The sequence below is a fragment of the Phyllostomus discolor genome, chromosome 2 (assembly GCF_004126475.2).
Source record: "Phyllostomus discolor isolate MPI-MPIP mPhyDis1 chromosome 2, mPhyDis1.pri.v3, whole genome shotgun sequence".
Classification (NCBI taxonomy): domain Eukaryota; kingdom Metazoa; phylum Chordata; class Mammalia; order Chiroptera; family Phyllostomidae; genus Phyllostomus; species Phyllostomus discolor.
Window position 1 is genome coordinate 99,130,129 of NC_040904.2, and position 24,466 is coordinate 99,154,594.

Here is a 24,466-nt window from a genome sequence, read left to right on the forward strand (position 1 = left end):
TCAATTTACCCAGGGGACTGAGGAGTCTTCTGGGAAAAGATTAATCCTTAGAGGGGTCAAATATATTTGAATATGTAAACAATGAAGAACTTTTAACTTGAATAGTTAAAGCATTCCTTTAAGTCAATAAGCAAAAGCATACACACAGATAGAGAAATGGACATGAACTAGAATAGAGACTTCACAATAGAGAATATGTACATGCATTAAGAAACATACAAAAAAGTACTCAACCTCATTATTCATCAGGGAAAAGAAAATTAAAACCACATGATACACTGTTACACTATTAGCCACATGATACACTATTAGCCAAATGGTTAATTTTTTAAAAAAAATGAAAATACCAACTATTGGGGAGGGTAAGAAACAACTAGAACTCATAGATTGCTGGGGAGGGTATTAACTGGTATAATTACTTAGGAGTACAGTTTGACAATATTTACTATAGTGGAACATACGCCTTAGTAATTCTAGTCCTAGGTATATGCCTAAGAAATATATACATATGTGTACTAACATACGCCTTAGTAATTCTAGTCCTAGGTATATGCCTAAGAAATATATACATATGTGTACTAATAGATATAGATATATTCAAGAAAGTTTATAACAGCACTATTGCTTTATAAACCAATTGCCCCAAGCTAGAAACTACCCAAAGCTCACAGTAGTGGAGTGGATAAATTGAGGTATATTCAAACAACATAGTAATACACAGAAACAAAAGTGAACAAACTATTGAGAGAGAGAGAGTTACCCAAGGACCCCCAGCTGTTTCAGCTGTTTGAGTCTTCCCAGACTAAGCCCCAAACACATATGTGAAGGAGCCTTTGAGATGATTCTAACCCTAGCCACTATCTGAATGCAACAGTATGAGAAACCTTGAGTGGGGATACCCTAGGTGGGTCCAGTCAGGCCCCACATGAGCAAAATAAATTATTGTGGCTATTTTAAGTGGCTGTTTTAGGGATGAATGTACATAGTGATAGGTAACTGGACTATAGGTTGAAGTATTTAAGGGAGAAATAAAATAGAATATGTTAACTTTATAAACCCACTTTAAAATGTTTAAGGAAGCTTAATGAACTAAATTTGTACAAATCCCTTTTAAAATCCTATTGTTTAATACTAGGGTCATACATAGAACAAGAGATTCATAAGCTGAACTTAAAAGCTTAAGGGAAAACTAAGTTTTAAAATTTCTACTTCCACAAAATGAATCACTGATCCATCCAGAAAGTGAAAAGAAACAACACAGGGAAAGCAATGAATGATTTATTGAGTGCTTACTAGGTGCCATGCCATGTGCTAGGTGTTTTACCTAAATCAACTCATGTAATCCTCACAACAACCCTGTGAGGTAGGTTTTGTAATCCCCACTTTAAAGATGAGGCCCAAGAGACTACATAAGTTGGCCAAGTAGTAAAGGATGGAACCTGTGCTTTTTGCCCTCTTAGATGCCTTCACCTGGAAGGAAAGCTGGTGGAGATGAATTTCTGTCACTCAGGGCCCTGGGGGAACTGCAGTGCTGACACCTGTGTCTGCTCTGACCTGCCCGAGAGCCTTCTGGAGTGGGGAAGAGGGGTGTGCATACAAGGACCGTCTTGTGAAACTGAATGTGGCCCGAGAAAAAGATGGTTCATGGATCCTTAAAGTTCAGGAGTGTGGATTGGAGCCAAGGGAGCCTGTCCTGTGGACATAACTTGAGAATAGCTCTGGTGAGGAATTCTAGAAGCTGTGGAAAGAAAAAGAGAGAGGATTTCAGAACTATGGCTCCCGATAACTTGCCTAACTTCACAGGGTTCTTTTACTTTGTTCTGTTTTTACCCCTACAAATTCCCAATGTCTTAGCTTTACCCAATACCTACAATGACAGGGGTGGTTGTATCTGTGAATCATTTTATTCTACAATATTAGGATATTGTAGAATATCCTGATGAGTCAGCTTTGAAGTTATATAGTTCAGTTCTCTCAATTTACAAGTAAAGAGGCTAAGAGATCAACTTCTGTTGCTGCCTATGAAGAAGCTGTAGAACTTTGCTTCCTAACACTACTAAGTTTTTAAAAACTCTGTAGAGAAAAATGATGAGCTTTATAAGACCCTTACTTTTATTTTTACGGGAAGAGGGGTAGGTCAATGAGTCCTGTGAGACATAAGTGCAAGAAGAAGCTGAGAATGAGCAGGCTGGGAAGGAACCGCTGCCTGTGACTTACCTGGCTGAACGTGGAGCCTGGGCAGGTGGACCAGTGCTACCACCTAGAGACCCAGAATGTGAGACCCCTGGGTATCACCTGTCCTGTTGCCTTCAAGGGCAAGTTTCTGTCCAGGAACCTTTATAAGTTCCATGAGAAAAGTGCTGTTTAACAACACTGACAGCTACCAAAGTACCTTGTAGCACTCCAGAGGGCGAGAGCCTGAATACAGTGTGGTGGCAATCTGTGTCCTCCTGAGCAAATAAGGAAATCAGATGCTGTTCCAGCTACTGCTGATGTTATTCAGGGGCTGAGGAGCTGGTGTGGGTTTTCTTTGGGCCTGCACCTTTTTGCTGTTTCTTTTGTTGTCAGGGGATTCTGCCAATTGCCACCTTCCCTGAAAAGCCAGACTCGGGGAAATAAAATGGGGAGATCATGAAATTCTGACAGAGAGGGAGAGAGAGAGAGAATGCCAAACAATTTGAAACACATATAAATACCTTATACATTAAACGAATGCTTTACAACTTACAAACTGCCTTTATATATTTTATTTCAATTATTCCTCACATGGCAACCTGGTAAGGTAGACAAAGGCTACCTGTTTACCTAGTAGTAGACTTTAATGATCTGTTAGACAATTGGTCTTCTTCTGCAGAGGAGGAACTGCTCTTGTTGGTGGCTGAGTGACAGGACTTGAGTCAGATCTCAGAATCAGAATCATATCACCACAGAGAAGGCACCTTAATAGCAATAGCCTGGGGTACCCTTCTCTCAGAGCCTGGGTCACCTTTAAAGATCTCTGACATTTCTTTGTGTGTCTGCTTGCACTTTATCAGTGACAAGTCACTCACTTCTCTGTGAGGCGATCCATCATTAACAGTGGGCTGAAATATTTCTCCTTGTAGCTTTCAGCCTTTCATGCATTTTTATCCTCAAGAATGACACCAAGTCAAGGTAAATGTTTGTTGAATTAGTTCTTTGGCCCTTGGAGCTCTGTCTTGGTCCTGGTTTCTCTCCCTGACCAAAATCAGTCTTCATATTGTGATCTCTTTCTTATTTGTTTGCTTATTTAAATAATAGAGAGAAAAGGGACAATATATAATTTTTACTTTCCAATCACAGAGTGTTCAGAACAATTTGAACACATAATCAAAATCGGCCAGATCTCAGACAGCTTTCAATTAATTTGTGATAATGGACTCATTACTTGACTTAACTTACCACCTCACAGATGAATTCATTGAGCAGCTCCTGTAGGTAAGACACCGAGAGGGACACCGTGGAGAGTGGCCATGGAATTAAATGGGAAGATTCTAGCAAAGGCCAGGTTAATGTGGGGTCTAGCTATGAGACCCTGCGTGAATACACTAGCCAGCAGCACTGCTTTGCCTGCTAAAGAAGTAGCACCCACTTGTGGTTCAATTCTGGGAAGTTCAAGACTGAAAATATACTCTTTTCAAAAAAAACAGCTCCAGTGGAAACACTGACTATTTTTAGTTGGTGCTAAATTGGATCAGTGTGAGGGACAAGCACTGGTGTCAGTGTGACGAAGCTGTGTCTCTCAATCATGTAGCATTCAGCCAGCTTCCTGTCTCTTATGTAAGTGCTGTGCCCGGATGAATAGCAATGAGCTTACAGTTTCGGTGATGAACAGCCAGAGAATAACAGGTGAATTGTGCCCTACTCTATAAAGAAAACAATAGTAAATTGCTACCAGTCACAAGGGACTGTGCTTATTTGTTACAATAACCCTAGAAGCAGTTTAACAGCAAGGAAGTCAAACCAAACATCCAACAGTACAATTCTAAAAAGGGATCTCTGGTTTAAACTATCTCATTATCACAGGCTAAACTGTAAGGCATCTGAAATTTGGACAATTTGATCATGTTTGAAAGTTCTGAAAAAATCTGTAATTTGGAAGAAAACAGTATTTTTCCTTTCTATTTCTTAAACAAACATAAAAAAAACCTACTCTCTTTATATTGCAAATACCAGTACTTTATAAAGTGAGTTATACTGGCAATTTTTTTCACCTTGAGCTTCAGAAGTGGCTGAATTTGGAAAGAGGAATTTCATATGAGAGTATTAAAGGTGAAGGACCTTGGAGACTAAGCTGTGACCTCCTTTCACATAGAACATCTGCTCTGTCCTCACATGGTAAGTGATACAGACTCTGCACAGGTAAAGAATGGAGGGAACTTTGACCCACCACCCAGCAGGGAGGAAGACTGATTTAACTCACAGGAAAAATTGTGGTATAGCCAAGTTTTTGCTGAAAGACACGCCTGAGTCCTGGGGCTTGTGTCCACTGCACTGCTGACTGACTGTTTCCCATTTCCTCCTCTGGACAACTTATCCTTTGCTTTTTCTCATAAATAAGAGGGCTTTTGAAGGTCAACCAGCCAGATTAAGATAGTAAGTTTCAGTGAGATTGTGTGGTTTGCAAAAAGTAGCAGAGCCAGACACAGAAGCCTGGTTTCAGTCTCCCATTCTAGGTCTTCTTCTATTTACCATGTTGCCAGCCTCCAGATATTTGGGAAAACTCATGCATGAAATGTGCAGACATCTAAAACTAGAAATTTTCACACATTCACTTGTGTGGTTTTCTTCATAGGCAGAGGGAGAAGTACTGATCTTGGAAGAGTCAGGATAAAAAACTAAGTTGAGGGTACAGGGTTGTTTAGGAGGAAGAATAGATAGAGCAAGGCAACAAAGTAGAGGAAAGGAAAAGAAGGTAATGGGAAGATAAATACATAAACAATAAGGTGGAGAATATGGAGAGGACAAGTATGAAGAGGAGAAATTAACTCAGAAGAAGAAGGAAGGGTTGTTTCTCTTCTTAAGAGCAGCAAATTGAGGCAACCAAGGACTAAGCAGAATTAAGAAAGAGGGAAGAAATGAAAGAATGGACAGAACCAGGAAAAGAGAAGGCAGGCAAGAAGAGCATGAGAACACAGAGAGCTGCTGAGTTCAGAGCGTGTGTAGGTGGGTGGGTGAGTTGGAGAAAGAGGAGGACCCACAGGACATAATCCTATACCTGGATGGGTGTAGGTAAGTAGGGAGGGGGATATCAGCACAATGAAAAAGGAGTGACAAGAGTGGACAACACAAATGGAGGATGTTAACAAAGTGATCTTGGGTGCTAGAGGGATCCTTGGAACTACCCTTGAATTAGCTCATTTAGGGTTCTAGGGACACTGGTACCATAGGAGATGACACATTCCAAATCTATAAAACCAAATATCTAACCTCTTAACATTCACCTCTCTTGCCTCTTTTATCAGTTATATAACTTCTTTTTCAAAATTTACAAACATTTGTTCATTTACCTTGTATACCTAGAAACCTTCCTCACTGGGCTAGTTTCTCAGGAAATTTATCAGTGCTTCCCAAAAATGATGGGTTTCTTACGGCCTGACTCCTTTCCTTGGAAATGCCTTCCAAATAAAAAAATGTGGTGTTTTCCTCAGGAAAAGCCAAGCCTCCACTGTGGTTGTGTGTGGAGTTCCCGAGGAAAATGCCATGGCCTGGTGAGAGCAGCAAAGGGGACATGAAAGCAGTTTCTTCGAATCACTTAGTACGGGCTTTCTTGTCTACTTCTCGGACCCAGGAGGGAAATCCTACACATACCACTAGTCCCCTGAGATCCGTTCCCACCCCACCTCGCACAAGGGTGGTTTGTGGGGAAAACCAGGCTGCAGTATATGCATCTGATCATAGTCACATTCAGTCAGAGCAGCATCCAGTCCTCTGCCTGAGCTATCAGCACACTTTCCACCAGGAGCGAGGAGAGCAAGGTGGGGTCATTTTCCTCCCAGGGTTATTAGCTTATATCGCAAGTCTCTTTGGAATACGTGATTTTAACAGATAACTGCAACCCAGGCTACATAATGACTACATCCCAGTGCTGACTCTATGCCAGGAAGAACCAGTGAGAATTAGAACCACGCCCCCTTTAAAATGTATGACACACACACACACAATGCATGCCACAAATAAAATCCCCTATCAGCACAGTTTTGCAAACATTTAGCAATATAACTGTTTGCTCAAAATGTCAACCAGCCCACTTTCCAAAATGCAATCACATTTAATAAGGAACAAATTAAAGAATGCCCTCATGCCTTGCATGCACCTGCAGTGAGTGGCTATTGTTAAGATTGGGTTAATAGCACTTTCTAGAGTCCTCTGAGAGAACAGCCTTCACGGAATGCTTTTTGCTCTTACAAGCTGAGTTAAGGCCACTTGTGGGCAGGAAAGTGTGGCTGCTGCCTTCTGAGTACTTACACAGGATCCTGAGCCGGTGGCTGTGCCCATGTTAGTTCTCCCCTCATCTCATGTACTCCCCATCACTCTTATAATCCATGACCGATTCTGATCCTGACATCTCCTCAAAATCCTCCAGCACCAGACTGGTGGAGTCCTCACCCAGGACACTGCTGTCTGGCCGAGACATCCTGGCCCAGGAAGGCTGTGCATGAGGGTTGGTGGCAGCTGGAAGAGGAGAGCAAGTGGGTATTTGCTGGACAGATGTGGGCGTGGCCTGAGGAGGGGATGCAGCTGGCTCATGGACTTCCTCATCCTCTTTCTGGGACTCCGGCCCTGCATCTGAAGCAGCAGAACCAAGGACGTGGTAGAGGCTGGGGAGACGGATGTCGAAGCACAGCCCAAACTTAGCAAAGAGCTTCTCGTTGAGAGCGTAGAGCTTTTCTGAGATGTCATAGCCAAGCAGTGTCGAGAAGAGGCGGGAAATGTACCGCTCTTTGGCTAGAAGAAGGTGGAGACTTTTCCGGGGCCAGGAAATGTAGCTGCATGCAGTTTCAGCAGTCAGAGTGACCTGAGAGGGGTCAGGAGCAACGAGTGAAGGTTTAAACTAGGATATGTGTCCATGTTTGGCAGAGAAAAACATACAGTTACTTGGGAAACAATTGCACTTTTACTGAAGAAGCTGTGGGAACATCCCTCCCGCCATGGCCTTCCCTGGAGGACGCCCAGCGACTAACTTTGACTTGTGTGCACTGATTGGGGGTGGAGGCACATACCCTTGTCAGGAGCCCTGGGATCAGTCATTCACTGACTGGGACCGCATCTCCTGGAGCCTCAGTTTCTACATCTGGTCTCTTTTGCTCTCAAAGTCTACGGTCCCAACGGCTGATATCACTAATGGCTACAGAACTGTCTGAGTCTGTTGAGATTTCAAGGAAAAGAAGGGGCCTCCCAATGCTCTGAATAAAGGTCAGAATGGTGATGGCAGCTTGTTTTAAGAATAAAGAAGAAGAATGTGTTGGAATAGGGATGCAAAAGGAGTTGGAAAGTATTTTAGTTAGAGAAGAGCTTCCCTGGGTATTAGGTATGCCAAGCTGCAGCAAGTGGACAGAACTTTGCCTGGGATTCAGGGCCATGAAATTGCTCTTGGCTTGGCCAAGTAACCAGACAAGAACCAGACAGATCTGATGACTCGAGTCAGAAAAAGGGCACACAGGAAGAGAAAATCTTCAGGGCACAAAGTCAGAGGGCACCCCTGTCCATTGATTTAGTCATCTGGGAACTTCTGAGCACTCACTATGTGCCCAGATGCAAAACTAAATCACATTTGCTGGGTAAATGATGTGTGCCCAGCATGTGGAAGATGCTTGATAAATTCTTGTTAAAACCATGATGAGTGCTAAAGCCAGGGTTAAAATGAAAACATGCTTACGACAGTGAACAACAACAGTGTAAAATCACACAATTTTTAATAATCTGGGTGGCCAAAATACTTTACCAGTGAGAAAGATGGCAGAATTCATGATGAAAATTTGTGAATGGAGACAGTGGAAATGATGGTGATGATAGCAGCTAATATTTAGGGAGAGGTGACTCAATTGCCAGGCATTTGTTAAGTTCTATATGTGCATTATCTAATTAAAGGTAGGGTCGACTTTACATCCTTTCTTAGAGATTTTATACAATCCTTATAGGTTCTGCCTTACCTACTGGATCTCCCATTAACCTCCACTCCTCTCCCTTCCCCACTGCAGTAGCCCTCTTCCATTTTCTTTACTCATTTCCTCATAATCATCACCACTGAAGATAGGGCCTTAAATCACCTCATCAGAAGGTCAGAAACTGGTGTAAGGTTCCAGGTTTATCCCTTGACCTCAGCTCTGTGACATCAGACAAATTACTCTCTCTGAGCATGTTGCTTCATGAGAAAGAATTCTGAGCATAGTAAGTACTGACAATCCATTCATTACTAACTGTTCAGCAAGTAGCGGTCACTCTCTGCCACAGCCTGTACTTCAACAATTCCCAAACAGGAAGTCAGAGTACCGAAGGTGAAGTTGGGTGTAAGAGCTAATTAGGATATAACCAAAGTCCTTAGAGTCAAACACAAAGACAGCAGCCATGCTTATGAACATGCTGCTACTTCTTACATTTTAAAATAAAGCAAAATTTTAAAAATGAAAATCCTTTTTCCTCGCCTCACTTCTTTGCTCCATTAATTTGTTTTCCTTTTCAGCAAAACTCCTTAGAAAACATTACCAATACTTGCTGTCTCCAGCCCTCCTCCTCTTACCCTCTGTTAAACCATCAGGAATGGCCCCTAGACTCCCCATCACTGTTCCTGGTAAGGGCACCAGTGGCCTTTAAGTTGCTGCAGTCAGTTTTCATGGTGCTCAACCCTGTTGATTGCTGCCTACTCGTTGATACACTTTCTTCACTTGGTTCCCAGTATGCCAAACTTTCCTGATACAATCTTCTGATCATTTCGTTTAGTTTCCTTTGCTGCTTTCCTTTTTTCTCTCCAACTTCTAAACACTAGAATATCCTAGGGCTTGGTTCTTGAACCGCACACCCTGTCTGAACTCACTCACTTGGTGATCTCATTCAACCCAACAGTTTTAAATATCGTTTGTATGCCAACTCTCAAGCTGATGTCTCAACCTCAAGCATCATTCCTTAATTCTGGACTCAAATATCCAACTGCCTGCACAGCATCTCTATTTAAATGTCCATAGATGACACAAATCTAATATATCCCAAATTAAACTTCCCTTCTTCTCCCCAAATCAATGCTACCTGCAATTTCCCTTATCTCAGTTGATCGCAGCTTCCTCCTTCTAGTTGCTCAGGCCAAAAACCTTATAGTCTTCCTTGCTCTGCTTTTTCCACACACTACATATAATGTGTTAGGAAATCCTTTTGGCTCTATCTAGAAAATATATGCTCTGGCTTCTCATCACTTCTCTGACTTCCTCTCCCGCTATATTCTCCTCTCCCTCTCTCCGTCCAGTAGCACTGGCCTCCTTTCTGCACCTCAAACATGCTAGCCCCTCCCACCAAGGGGCCTTTGCACTGGCTCTTCCCTCTCTCTGATATGTTCTTCCTCCAGATATTTACAGAGCTTACACTATCACCTTCTTTAAGTCTCTGCTCGGATGTCGCCTGCTCAACAAAGATTTTCATGACCCTATTTAAAAGTGCAACTATGTCTCCTTTATACTACTCTATTTTTTAAAAATAGAAGTTATGATTTCAACAAATTATATAATTTTCTTATTCCTTATGTCTATGGCTTATTTTTTTCTCCTACTAAAATATAAATTGCATGAAAGCAAGGGACTGTCATGTGTTCTGTTCCCTGATGTATTCTAAGCACCTTTAACAGTGCCTGATATATGAGAAGTATACATAGTACTGAAGTGAACGAATGAATCAGGTGAAGACTACCCATTTTGCATGCTGTTAAACAACCTAATGTCGCTTTCTCATGTCCTGTATAAAATCCTTCCCCAAATATCTTCAGGAAACCTGTTTATCAACTATGTCTATAAGTTTGACAAGATTTTTCTTTAATTCTCACCTCAGAGTTTGGTTGAATGAATTAAATGAGATAACATATATAAAGAGGGCTTGGGTCCAGTAAAACTGAGAAGTGTGAAAAAATGTTGATTCATTTGTGGTAAGTACAGTAAGAATTATGATTCAGGCAGTCATCGTGGCTCGCCTTCTTGGTCAACAAAGACTGTGATTGCAAAAGACAAGGACAGGATGAACTATAACTCAGGATAACACTTGACATTTGCAAAGAGGAAATGGGATTTTACACAGTAAACCTGTGGATCTCATTGCTCCTAAATGGGGTGCATGCTAAAAATACTAATTGGAGGAATATGATGATAACTACATTCCAGGCTGAGGAGTTATCTGGGGTTATAGCCCTTCCTTTCAAGCATAACTTAGGGGAGGACATTCAGCTCACCCACCACCTGTTCCTCATTGTCACTGTCACAAATAGAGCCTGGGCCTGCTGGCTCAGGACCTGACTCAGCCCTCCAGACGTTCTTATGACCCTGGGGGTTTTCAAAGGAGACTGCTGGGTGGGTTGGAGAGGGGGTGTGTGTGTGTGTGTGTGTGTGTGTGTGTGTGTGGTACAGGGAGGAACCTGATAAGGGAGTTTGTCTAAGGCTGGTGGTCCTTGCAGTGGGATCAGGGTTGCCTCTCAGGCTCTTTCCTCACAGAACCAAGTCAGGGTGGGATGGAAGCAGGCCCAGCCAGATGGTCCTGCCTAGCATGTATCTATTCTGGGATTGGCTCATATGCTAGCCTGAGAGACTCCCTGATAGAAGTGGTAGGAGACACATGGGACCTAGTACTAGCAGACTTTCTGGTCAGGGGAGTGTCAGTAAGAGTGTGTGTGTATGTGTGTGTGTGTTTATATAAACCCTACTCTCCTGATGACCCTCCCATTTTGAAAAAGATCAGAAATAGTAGAGCCAGGCAGCTTGGTTTTGCCACTTTTCTAGATGACCTTGGGCAAATTATGTGATATTTTGAGCCTCCATTTTTTCATCTGTAAAGTGGGGGTAATAATAATATCCAACCCAGAGGACTGCTCTGACAATCAATAAGGCAATATAATATGTAGTGCCTGCCAGATGCTAGCCATTCGGTAAGTGAGAACTACAAAGAAGGTAACTGAAGCCTGAGGATTGGCAGGGAAGAGAGGAGGGGACAAGCAGCCAGGTCTCCGCTTTGCAGTGGTTATGTGAATACCCCAAGAAGTCCTCTGAGACACTAACTGCTGACTGCCAAACCAACCTTTATTGAATGCCTGTGTGTTCTAGGTAGAACCTAGAGATAGAAGGAGAAGCACAGATTTCTACCTCGAAGAGTTCACTGTGCAGAAGGCAGAAAGGAAACCAGACCATTAGAACAGAGATCAATAAGTGTACTAGTCAGCATAAGTAAAAGGAACAGAGAGGCATACAGGCAAGAAAAATAGGCTGTGAGGATGGAGGATAATGAAGCCAATCTGTCCAGGCTCCAGAGGAAGTGAAATGCCATAGCCTCGTCTATTGTGGGGAAATGCATTTCAGGTGGAAGGGACAGCAGGGGCCAAGACATGGCCACGGTAAAACAATGTACTGTGTTTAGAGCAGTACTAATAGTTCAGTATGGCTGGAATGAACAAAAAGTGTGAGAGGAGGGGCTGGAGATAGGGCTAGATACCACTAAAGGTCTTAAATTACTCTCTAAGAAGTGTTCGTGTGTTTTAAAATTTTTATTTATTTAATTTTAGAGAGAGAGGAAGGACGGGAGAAAGAAAGAGAGAAACATAGATCGGTTGCCTCTCTCATGCACTCTAACTGGAACTGAACCCACAGCCCAAGCATGTGCCCTGACAGGGAATCAAACCACAACCTTTCACTTGGTGGGATTACACCCAACCAACTGAGCCACACTGGTCCAGGCAGAAGTGGGGGTTTTTATATTGTGGTCACTGGAGTCTTCTGGAAGAGTTTTAGGAAGAGGAGTGACATGGCCTACCTATTAGATCCTACCGTACCTCACTCTTCCCAGAGCCCAGGCACTCTTTCAACAGAAGGAGAGCACTCACACCCCTAGCATCATCTTGGCAGTGGTTCCAAGGACAGATGTCAGAGGGGAAAGATGGGGGAAGGGGCTATTACTGGGTTACAGTGGGATGAGCAGGATGGTACTGCTATGGGATTCCCTATTACCTGGAACACCCCCTCCTCAGAGGGCTGCAGTGATTCCCACTCAGGAGAGTCCATGAACTGGTAAGGAAAGATGTAGTGCAGAAACTGCCCATCCTGGCTTACACGAACCCTGGCAAAGGGAGAAAAGAGACCATGTGGGAAAAAGTGAATGGCTAACCAAATCCTCTTAAAAATTCAAATGACATATTAAAAAATGGAGAATGATGCAGTATGGATTTTTGTCCTCTTTTCCCCAGAAAACTCAGAGTTTTAGCTTTAACCTCTCTTCTAAAGTTATATACTGAGAAAGGATGTGTCTCAATTAGGCAAAGGGAGCAGGTAAAAAGATCTCTGTGTATAAACTGAGGTTATCATTGGATCTGAAATATTTCAAGTGGATAGAAAACTGTATCAGCAATGCAGACAATTAAGTGCATTGTTCTGGGACATGGTGACATTTGTAAAATGTGTCTCTTAATATCCCACACAACAAATTTCCATCTGAATAGGTACCAACTATTTTGACAACTATGAAATTACAGTTATGATTAGTGGAAAGTCATATACTCTTGGAATTTTTGATACTGCAGAGCAAGAGGATTTTGAAAGATTATGGCCACTGAATTATCCGTAAACTGATATGTTTTTAGTCTGTTTTCAGTTGTCTCTCCATCCCCTGAAAATGTGAGAGAGGACTTCCAGTCAACATGGTGGCATACGTAAATGCAGCTTATGTCCTCCCCCAACCACATAAAAATTACAACTAAATTATAGAACAACCATTGCTCAGAACTATCAGAAACTGAGTTGAATGGAAGTCTGACAATTACAGAATTAAAGAAACCACATCCATCCAGACTGGTAAGAAGGGCAGAAACACAGAATTGGCTGGTCCCACACCCATGTGTGGTAGTTAAAATTTGGGAGGAGATCTCGGGAGCAAGGAGTCCCAGCCCAACACCAGCTCCCCACCCCAAAGCCCAGTGTTCCAGTATCTGGAAAATAAGTCCGCATAACCTCTGATTGCAAAGTCCACTGGGGACTCAGTTGATGGAACAAACTTCTGTAGTGCCAAGAAGTTCCTTTTAAAGAACCCGCACATGGACTCACCTATTCTGACTCACTCCGTCCAGGCTCGAGCACCAGGGTAGCAGCTTGAAAAGCACCAGTGGCATACAGGGAGGAAGTGAAGGGTCTGACACCAAGGCAAGCTGGGGGACATCTTTCTCCCAGACAGAAAGGCCATCGTCCCTTTTCTGAACCCTCCCCCAACAGAGCCACAGAGCTCACAGGTAAGTGCCATAGCTGAGACTATATCAACCTGGCTAACACTGTTTGCCCCACTCTGGAGATGAGTGGGGCAAACAGTGTTGCCCCTGAGACTATGTCCCACACAATTTATGGGTCCACCAAACTGTTAACCATGACCTTTCCATATGCATGGCTGGTCTTGGCTCATGCTTCACAACTTCCTAAATCCTCTTAAATAAGCAACAGCTGATCTTACTGGGCCCCTGCCCCCATACTCCTTGCTAAGTGGCCCCAGGCCCAGCAGTAGCAGCAGACAATGTACATTCACAGCTTGGCTTTACCTGAGAATCCCCAAGCCCCGCACAAGTAGCTACCACCTTAGATTGCTTTATAGCTCAGGCAGTGTGGCTCCAAGCAAAACACAGGTAGGAGCTGACTTTGACCTGCATCACCTGGGAAATGCAGAGCCTGCACACCCACTGCATGGCTACAGACCACACTGGGGCACCACCACCCTGCCCTCTCATGGCTGATCCTCCACAGAGGGTAGAGGTTGGTGGTCACAGCCAGTTCTTGCACCTGACTGGCCTGGGCAAGTCCCTCCCATTGACCTGCCAACAGCAATCAAGGCTCAACTACAAGAGGAAGGTGTATTCAGCCCACACAAAAGGCGCACCTTGAGTACCCAGCTTAGATAATAGGGGAGGCTGTGCCACTAGACCCAATAGGACACCTACTGCACTGGGCCATGCAACCAAGACAGGGAGTCATAGCAGCTCTACTTAGTACATAGAAACAAACATAGGGAGGCTGCCAAAATCAGGAGACAAAGAGACATGTCCTTAAATGAAAGGACAGATCAAAACTCCAGGAAAAGAACGAAACAAAATGGAGATAAGCAATCTGTCAGATGCAGAGTTCAAAACACTGGTTGTAAGGATGCTCAAGGAACTTAGTGAGTACCTCAACAGCATAAAAAAGATCCAGTCAGAAATGATGGATATACTAATTGTAATAAAGAACAATTCATAGAGAAACAACATTAGAGTGGATGAAGCCAAGAATCAAACCAATGGTTTGGAACATAAGGAAGTAAAAACACAACCAGTCAGAACAACAAGAAGTAAAAAGAATCCGAAAACACAAGGATACTGTAAAGCAGCCTCTCGGACAACTTCATGTGTTCCAACATTCACATCATAGGGTAGCCAGGAGAAAAAAAGGAGCAAGAAATTGGAAATCTATTTGAAAAAAATAATGAAAGAAAACTGTCCTAATTTGATGAAGGAAATAGATATACAAGTCCAGGAAGCAGAGAATCCTAAACAAGATGGATCCAAAGAGGCCCATTCCAAGACACATCATCACTTAAATACCAAAGGTTAAAGATAAAGAGAGTATCTTAAAAGCAGCAAGAGAAAAGAAGTTATTTACCTACAGGGGCATCCCCACAAGACTGTCAACTGATTCCTTAAAAGAAACTTTGCAGGCTAGAAGGGATTGGCAAGAAATATTCAAAGTCATGAAAAGCAGGGACCTACAGCCAAGACTGCTGTACCCCACAAAGCTATCATTTGCAATCAGAGGGCAGATAAGGAGCTTCCCAGACAAGAAAAAACTAAAGGAGTTCATCATCACCAAACCATGGTTATATGAAACGTTAAAGGGATTTATTTAAGAAAAAGAAGAATATCAAAACTATGAGCAATAAAATGACAAAAAATACACATCTATCAACAATTAAATCTAAAAAACAAACTAAGCAAACAAGAACAGAGACAGAATCATGGATAGGGAGAGGGTTTTGATGGTTGCTGATTGGGAGGAGGTTATGGGGGAGTGGGTGAAGAGGTGAGGGGATTAAGAAGTACGAAAAGGTAGTTACAGAATAGCCATGGGATGTAAAGTACAGTATAGGAAATGGAGAAGCCAAAGAACTTATATGCATGACCCATGGACATGAACAATGGTGTGGGGATTGCCTGAGGGATTAGGGGGATGCTGGGTGAAGGGAGGCAAGGGGAAAAAATCACGACAACTGTAATAGCATCATCAAAATATAACCATAGTCCAAAGGCTCCTTTCTTTTTCTTGGGACTGAAACTGATCTCAGAGGTGACCCTTCTACTACTGAGAAACTTACCATTTGTCAAGAATAACAGAAGGCAAGAACAATGATTCCAGAGACTTCCAAAAAGTTGGTCCACAACCCAAATGCTGTTACATATGTGGAGTGTTCTGCACTCACATAGAAAGGCCTAAAGGATGTACAATATTTGATGAAGCAGTATCAGCTGCTCTGGAGCCTTCAGAACCCAAGAAAGTGTATACTTCTATGCACATGTCTCTAGTACCCTTCCTGCACAGCTGATGTTGGCATCATACTAAAAGCAATGTTAAATCAAACTAAAGATTAAAAATGAAAGTTCATTTTTGCAATAATGACAAATACCCTACACCTATGCACATGCTCGTATGAGACAAAGTGTATAGGCACGGCCCTTTTGCCCTTCTCAGTACTAGTAAATTTTGAGTAATGATGTATTGTCAGAAAAAGTGATCAGTACTACTGTTCTATTGTTTCAAAAAGAGTTTCTTTGTTTAAAAGCAAGGAAGGCCTGTGATGACTCTGTAATAGACTATTTTGGGTTATTAAAACTGCTTCCAGGTTCCACCTTGGAGAGTAATCTGGAACACTTAGTTTTTTCCCCCTTTTGGGGCAGGAGAAGTGGGAGGATGGAGGGTTGCTTTTATTTAGTTATTTTTAAAACTTCATTAACCATTAGATAGCCCTTAAGGGGAGGAGGATGGAGTGATTTCACATTCTACCTCTTGCATCTAGTTTAGAAAATATGTTTCCTGCCTGCTGCTATTAGGAAGGAGTATGGTAAATGCTTCATTTAATAACACACTCCTTTTTGAAAGTGACATTTTCTTTCCACCCTTTAGTAGGTCTGGTATTTGATGAAACTCATGAAATGGTTGGGACCTGTCTTGCCCCTCCTTTTTTTCAGAATGCAGTATATATGTGACTGTGACTTTCAAGGAAATTTGGTAGCCATCAGGGGATTTTTCTGAAGTTAATTTCTAACTTCTTTCACTGATAAATAAAAAGTATTGCACCTTCAGAAATACACCAAATGGATCGAGTATGTAATTAAAAATACTGTACCGGCAGCCATTGTCTTAATGTGCTTAGCATAGATGTGCAGCTTAATAGCATATGATATGGTATTTCTAATACCATTTTTTATTCCTCATTTGAGGACATACTCATTGATTTTAAAGGGAAGGGAAGGGGGGAAGAGAGACAGAGAGAGAAACATCGATGTGAGGGAGAAACATCGATTGATTGCCCTTGTATGCACCACAACCTAGGCATGTGTGGCTAACATCTAATGAAACTGCATGGCTCCCTGAAGCTATTTAAATTGGTATACAAGGTCCTTTTTCGTTTGGTCTCCTGGATGGGCAAGTGATTTCCTCCTACATGAGTTGCCTGCTCAGGAGGCTGCACATGTGCTTTGAATAATAAGTATATGAGAGGAACTCTCCCATAGCTTAACAGGGTGATAAACTTTGAGGAAGTCACCTTCTGAATCTTTAAAGGGACTGGTGCGCCTTTATTAAAATAAAAACAAAAGGATGTCTGAGGTTTCAGCAATGGTTTCCAGGTGAGAGTCTGCCTGTGAGGTGGAGAGATCAGCATAAGAAATCCTCACTCCCTGGCATGGAGTTTTTATCTACTGCTTTCAGGTATATTCTCTCTGAAAACTGGAGCCTGCCCATAGACTAGAGACCTCTTCCCTCAGCTCCAACTTAACAAAATTGAGATAGGATAATTGACATTAAAAGATAATAAAACAAAACTGTTACCCCCAAACCTTGAAAAGCAAGAAATAAAAATCAAAATGGTCTAATTTCTGACTTGGGTTTTTGATGTTAAGTATACTAGGAAAAGTCATGCTGAGGGAGCAAGCTCCTCCCTCCCCTTCACAGGGAAGTAGATTTTTACAAGTTCATGGTCAGTCCACAAACCATACAATAATCATAATATACTTTCATAAATAAGCACCATACAAGTGAAGTGGGCATTTCTCCCACCAGTCTCAATTCTCTCCTTTGAACAGAGAGGAGTTCTGAGGAACAAGCAAATAGCATGGAACTCATGAATGAGCATATTTCCTAAAGTGTCTTTATTTTAAGCACAGAACTACAGGTGCCAAACATTTGGGCAATAGTCATAGTACATTTGTATTTATGTAAGCATTTGTTTACAAATAACTGCATTTGTTTACACTTCAATTTACTCATAATAATATACAATTTCTTATGAGTAAATTGAAGTGTCAATAAATACAGTTATTTGTAAACAAATACTTATAAGGAGAGAATCTTACAGCAGCAAAAGGAGACAGTTACCTACAAAAGAGTTCCCATAAGACTATCAGCTGATTTCCCAAAAGAAACTTTGCAGGCAAGAATGGGTTGGAAAGAAGTATGTGAAGTCATGAAAAGCAAAGACCTACATCCAAGATTACTCTGTCCAGCAAAGCTATCATTTAGAATGGAAGGGCAGATAAAGTGCTTCCCAGATAAGGTCAAATGAAAGGAGTTCATCATCACCAAGCCCTTATTATATGAAATGTTAAAGGGACTTATCTAAGAAAAAGAAGAAGATCAAAACTATGAACAGTAAAATGAAAACAAACTCACAGGTATCAACAAACCTAAAAAAGAAAACAAAAATGAACTAAACAAACAACTAGAAAAGGAACAGAATCACAGAAATAGAGATCACATGGAGGGTTATCAGTGGGGATGGGGTGGGGGAAGAGTTTGGGAAAAGGTACAAGGGAATAAGAAGCATAAATGGTAGGTACAAAATAGACAGGGGGCAGGTTAAGAACAGTATGGGAAATGGAGAATCCAAAGAATTTATATGTATGACCCACGGACATGAACTAAGGTGGGGGGATGATGGTGGAGGGGGTACAGGGTGGAGGGGAATAAAGGGGAGAAAAAAATGGGACAACTATAATAGCATAATCAATAAAATATATTAAAATAAAAAGGTTAAAAAAACAAAATACAATCTCTCCCTACAAAACCTGATATCTCTTTCAACCCAGGACTTCTGAGTCCAAACAAAACAAAACAAAACAAAATTAAACAAAACTAAACAAAATGAAACTATATATATGTATATATATAACACTTCCAATTCTAAACATTAATAGATAAATGCATATTATTACTAGTAGTAGTAGTTGCAGCACTATATTGTCAGACTCTTTATTTTTCCAGTGTGCTTGGCAGTCTTATCTGGTCTCATCCATCCCTGTTGGAATACAGCTTCCCAATTACTGTCTTTTAAAAAAATATTTTTATGTATTTATTTTTAGAGATGGGGAGGGGAGAGAGAAGGGGAGGAAGAGAAGTATCAATGCATGAGAGAAACACTGATTACATTTATTGCTTGCCTCTCATGCCCCCAACTGAGGACCTGGCCCACAACCCTGGCATGTGCCTTAACTGGGAATTGAATCTGTAAACTTTGGGTTTGCAGAACAACACCCAACTCCACTGAGCCACACCAGTCAGGAATGATTATTATCTTTTCTATCACATTCTCTTGGTCTCAAGGAATCAAGGGAGGAAACTGAAGTAAAAACCTTTTGAAATATTTTGATTGATTTTTCACAGAGCCAACCCTAGTGCATCATTTGCTATTTAGCCCCACATCAAGTCTCACTAAAGCAATATTTCAAAGAATCCACAATTGCTTACCAAATGTGGTGAGCAAATACCACGGTGGTATTTGTTCCGAAGATACTGGCTGATGGCCAGCACCCCATGCAGGCTGATTGGGCCCTGACTAAAACCATTTCTCTCATGTCTGACATCAGCCTTTTTTCTTAATTATTTTATTGTTCTTCAAGTACAGTTGTCTGCATGTACCCCCTACTACTCCCCCCGCCCCAGCCATCCCCTCCTCCCTCCCCTGATTTCAGCCCCCCCTTGGTTTTGTCCATGTGTCCTTTATAGTTGACATCAGCCTTCTTAAAAATAGTTAGCCTGGTGTCTCTACCAAAATTCAGTGAGACACGTGTGGGCATCACTACTCTCTCATAGTGTCTGGCCTTCAAATTTACCATTCCTGACATCTTGGCCTGTAAGAAACTCAATAGAATTACTGGGAATGGAGAAGCGGACAGAGGTATTCCATCTCCATACCTGGGTGGGTACAGAATGGCTTTACCACAGAATCTGTATAGGATGTCCCTCAAATCCTTGATGCCCTAGCAGGGAACAGGGGTTACAGGAAACCCCCCCTGTTTGGGCACTGGTCCCTGCACATAGTTGGTACTTGGCAAATGTTGAATGGACATGGGAGAAACAAATTAATGTTATTGAAATGTTTAGCTTTTCAAAGCTTACAGAGATACTTCTGCAACTTAGGCATAACACGCTGCTGCGTGTGTGTGGTTGTTTTAGACTCAGACTCAAGAAGCACTCAACTGACACCTCCCAGTGGCAAGTGCACACACAGCCCTTCCTGCCTACCAAGAAAATGCCTCATGATCTAGTTTCCCCTGGGAAAATGCTAAGAAAGAGGAAGCAAGCCCATGCTTAGAAAAATCTATTTTGGTTTGTTTGATTGGCCACATCCTTCCCTCAAGGGAAGGGAACACGAAATGGAAAGGGACTTACTGGGAAATGAGAAGTGTGGGCAGTGACAGAGTAGCTTACCGGCCAGAGAGTAGCAGGGACAGGCGGTTGATGGGCGTTTCGCCCTCCACGGCATAGGTCTGCTCAGTGGCCAGAGTCAAGACCTGCTCCTCACAACAGTGAACGATCTCCTTGTACGCCTGCAGGGGCACCTGCAGGGGCAGGCAGAGCGTCTTGTAGAGAAGATCAAACTCCTCAGGGAGGGTGTCCTTGCGCAGGCGGTAGACCAGGTATGCCAGCTGGAGCAGGCAGACCATTGCCAGCAGGAAGTTCCAGATGACAATGTCCACACCGCAGGCATCAAACCAGCCCCACAGCACACAGCATATGTAGCCAGTGCTCAGGAAGCCAAAGAAATAGAAGCATCCATATACCCCACTCCCCCCCATGAAACCCAGAAACAAGAAGCAGTTAGCCAGGTGGTAGACAGCCCCTTCCAGATCCTGTTTCCAGCCAATGCACACTGGCCCCTGCCAGGGATGCTGCCCCACTGTGCTGCTGTTGGCATTCATCTTCGGGGTGTCCCAAAGCCTTGCTGGGCTCTAAGACTAGCCCCACATAAGAAATTCAGAAGATGGAGTAGTCTGTCCTCCTAGATGTCTTCTCACCTCCGGCTTCTCACCAGTAACTCCACCTTTTCTAGGAGGAATGTTTCTGGTAGTTTGGGGAATGAATGGTAGAACATAGTACACTTCATGTAGAATTTTAAAACTTTTTATCCTCTGTCATTTAGCAAGGCATTGGCCCTCCCGGCAGAGCCCTGGCAAACTTCCCTGGATCCAGATTTCGTAGGCCAGTCTTCACATTTGGCTCCTAGCAGAAAACGTAAGTTGTCCTAGGAAAGAACAGGACTAGGGGCCTGAAACTTCAGCCATGAGGGATAATGAAGGGGCCACATCCTGCTTTCTGTTTTCCCCAGACAGAATGAGGAGAGCCCAGCCCAGAAGGCACACTTGTGTTCCATTTGGAATGTGTCTCTCCTGGCACCGGAAGAAAGGGTGACCCCAGACGGATACCATGTTTGGAATTGGAATCCAAGAGGTACTGGCAGTGAGGAAAAACAGGCCGGGCACACAGGCAGGCTGGCAGAGTACTTAACATACCTCCCCAGAGGACAAGATAAGACCTCGGGGCATGAGAGGCAGGCAGGGGGAACAAAGGAAAAGTGAGCACAGAATTTACCACAAGAGCTCAGGCAGGCCAGGGGCCAGGGCTCCCTGAGGGTCAGGGGCTCTCCAGAGGTAGAAGGACACATCAAAATAGGAAAGTATGGGACTAAACCCAGAAAAAATCCTAACTGTGAGAACTGGAAAACCCCTCAAAGACTTTTATTGTCACATTGTAAATTACACTAGGTATTTATTTGACATTCTGAGTTCTAAGCTGACCTTTTCCTAGTAAATAGTTAATGCAATGCTAATACATTGCTCAGGCTATCACCCTACCCACCTCAAAATTTGCCAAGTATAGTAACTACCACTTATTAAATACCTATGAAGTACCAGATCTAGATTATATACTTTACACAAATGATATTTTGTCATCACGAAAACCCAAATAAATATTATCCCCTTCTAACTCTGAAAAACAAAACAAAGCAAAGCAAAACAAAACAAAACAAAACAAAACTGAAGCTCAGAGAGGTAACAATTTCCCACAGGTAGTATGTAAATGGCAGAATCAAGACTGAACCTGAGTCTACCTGACTTACTGCTGTGTCCCCAGTAGTTTGCATAGTAAGTGGAAATACAGGACTAGATTCATGACTCCCAAGCCCATACTCCCCTACAAGAATTTTGATGACATCCAAGGAACTTCTGGATAAATCTGAATTCTACTTTGACTCACCAAGGGATAAATCTGGAATATGCAAACATTAAACTAAGAAACGGCTCCCTGGCTTCCAAGCAACTCCTTGATTTTTTTCCTTGCTTGTGGTTAGTTCTACTACCATTACTCCTACTGCTCCTGAGGTACAGGAAGGGGGACACCCAGTATCTTCTAGAACTATTTAAGTGCTCAATCAATAGGGACTTTTATTATACTACTAATAAGCTAGCCACAATTAGTGAGAAATTAGAAATTGTCAAATAAACTGAATAGAGCATACAATTATTTATTAAGTGAACCAAACACTTAGAGAATCAAAGACTCCCAAGAGCTTTCTTTCACTCTATCAGGGAAGGATACCTCAAAAGCAAGGGTAATTCCATCAATAGACAAGTGAATAAAAAAGTTGTGGTACATGCATACAATGGAATATTACTTGAACATTAGAAAAGAATGAAATCTTACCATTTACAACAGCACGGATGGACCTAGAGAGTATTATGCTAAGGGAAATAGACAGTAAAAGACAAATACCACATAATTTCACTTATATGTGGAATCTAAAGAACAAGAAACAATGAACAAACAAAATAGAAACAGACGCATAGATACAGAGAACTGACTAGTGGTTACTAGAGGAGAATGGGGTTGGAGAGGCAGGTGAAAAAGAGAAGGGATTAAACAGTACAAATTGGTAGTTGCATAACAGTCACAGGGATATAAAGTACAACACAGGAAATACAGTCAATAATATTGTAATAACTTTGGGTGGTGCCAGGTAGGTACTGGAACTATTGGGGGAATACTTTGTAAAGCAAATGATTGTCTAACCACTATGCTGTACACCTGAAACCAATACAGAACACTACTGAATGTCAACTTTAATTGAAAAATAAAGTTAGAAAGAAAACAAGAGCAGTTAAATGTGTGATGCACGACAACTGGGTTAAGTTTAAAGACAAATGAAAGCCTAGAAGAGAGGGTGGTGTAGAGGAAGAAAGGCCTAAGATCTCACATTTGATTCAAAATGTAGGGGTTGAATTACCCAGGTAAGTAGAAGGGGAGAGCATTTCTAGTGGAGAGTACAGCAGAAGTGAGGTACAAAGGTGTGAAAATGCAGGGCATGTTGAAGGAAGTCAGTTTTTTTATATTAATTAAACTCAACAAATGTCCATCATAGTCCCTCTTTCCTAAAGTTAAGGTGGGGAGGGGTAAATCAGTGGTAAAGCAAAAGAGCTAGAGTGCCTGAGGAAGGAACGGCCTCCTCTGGAGCCTCCCTCCCAGCGATGGTTTGGCCCCATGATGTCACTTGAGCAGTGGAGTTCGGGGATTTAGTTTGGGGATTTCCATATGCTGCTTTTATGGCTGTCTCCCAAACAAACCACCCACCTTTTAACAAGCAGCAGCTGCACATCCCTCCACCTTAGTCATGTACCCCTTGAGCTGCCAATGTAGTGATCCCTGCCAGCTGTGAGAGAGGAAATAAGCACTGATACAGAGAAGCAACCAAGGCTATGCCCGAGATAGAATTTCAAAAGCAGGTCAGCTTCCTCAGCAAGCCTGAAAGCACAGGCTGGCCTTAACACTTGAAAGAGACAGGGAAACCCACTGACTACTGTTCTCAGCCTGCTTTCCTTGTCAGTCTGTGGACTCATCTGAGTAAATGGACTCATCTGAGTAGAGGGCACTAACATTTATCAAGAAATTATTGTTTCCTCATGTTATTCCATGATACCTTTTTTTAAAATGAAAGAAACAGGCTCAGAGAAGTTAGGAATTTATTCAAGGCCACAGAACTAATATAGGAATAAGGACTAAAATCTGGAACACTATTACTCTAAACTGCACATCCTCTGTGCTGTACTACTTTGGTAGGTACTTTTGGGAGTTTGTATGTATCCATATACAGGCTCATTTATTGCTACAGGGGATTTGAGCATGCTGCTGGAGTGACCTCGTGGGTTCATAAATCCCACATGCTGCCTGTAGTGATGGTGACATTGATGCATGTAGGACAGGACCTGTGATGGGAATCCACGATAGAAATTGTATTTTGTTTTTAAACCCAGATTTGAAAGAAGGGGGAAGGAAAATTTATGTATCAAAATGGTGTGTTCTTATACGGAAATCCACAAACATACGGGCAGAAGCACAATAGAAAATATTTGCGGGAGAATAAAAAGAAAGAAACCTAAGTCTTATTTGTTGAGTTGATTCAAATCAATCGACATTTATTTAGGGCAAAATATGTGCTCCGGGAACAGGGGATATTAATATGAGCAAGAAATTTATTACCTTCAGGGAACTTTTAATCTAGTCACAGAGGCTAACTTGGGCCTCTAATAACAACAATCTAATAAAATAAGTATACTTGGGATTCAAAGGAAGCACTGATGGGGAAGCAAAGAATTCATAAAAATTATCACAAGGAAGATGACATTTTAGCTGGTCTAAAAGGACGAGTAGGT

General features: G+C 42.2%; 2 protein-coding genes across 3 annotated transcripts in view; both read right to left on the reverse strand.

Moving 5' to 3' along the window:
- Window positions 1-1,262: 1,262 nt before the first annotated feature.
- On the reverse strand, window positions 1,263-21,149 carry POPDC2 (popeye domain containing 2). 2 transcript variants are annotated; one of them, XM_028504667.2, is made up of 4 exons: window positions 20,190-21,149; window positions 12,207-12,315; window positions 6,628-7,036; window positions 1,263-1,738 (listed from the first exon to the last, which is right to left on the reverse strand). In XM_028504667.2, exons 1-4 carry the CDS (start codon window positions 20,678-20,680, stop codon window positions 1,653-1,655), a joined length of 1,095 nt encoding a protein of 364 aa, XP_028360468.1. In that variant the 5' UTR covers window positions 20,681-21,149; the 3' UTR covers window positions 1,263-1,652. The 2 variants fall into 2 exon arrangements, with proteins under 2 accessions (XP_028360468.1, XP_028360467.1); XM_028504666.2 differs by having other exon boundaries at window positions 6,487-7,036.
- LOC114490560 (cytochrome c oxidase copper chaperone) overlaps window positions 1,461-24,466 on the reverse strand; it is a 47,088-nt gene continuing 24,082 nt past the window's right edge. Inside the window, exon 3 of the mRNA XM_036018138.1 lies at window positions 1,461-1,738. The gene's annotated coding sequence lies outside the window, so the exon portion shown is untranslated. The remainder of the gene's footprint in view (window positions 1,739-24,466) is intronic.

What these genes read in the sequence shown, in the direction of transcription:
- POPDC2 (XM_028504666.2), bottom strand. Translation starts at nt 20,680, where the DNA reads ATGAATGCCAACAGCAGCACAGTGGGGCAGCATCCCTGGCAGGGGCCA. An exon ending in TCCCTGCTACTCTCTGGCCG is followed by an intron (nt 12,316 to 20,189) that starts GTAAGCTACTCT and finishes TCCCTTTGCCAG; the next exon opens with GGTTCGTGTAAGCCAGGATG. An exon ending in CTGAGGAGGGGGTGTTCCAG is followed by an intron (nt 7,037 to 12,206) that starts GTAATAGGGAAT and finishes GACCCCTCTCAG; the next exon opens with GTCACTCTGACTGCTGAAAC.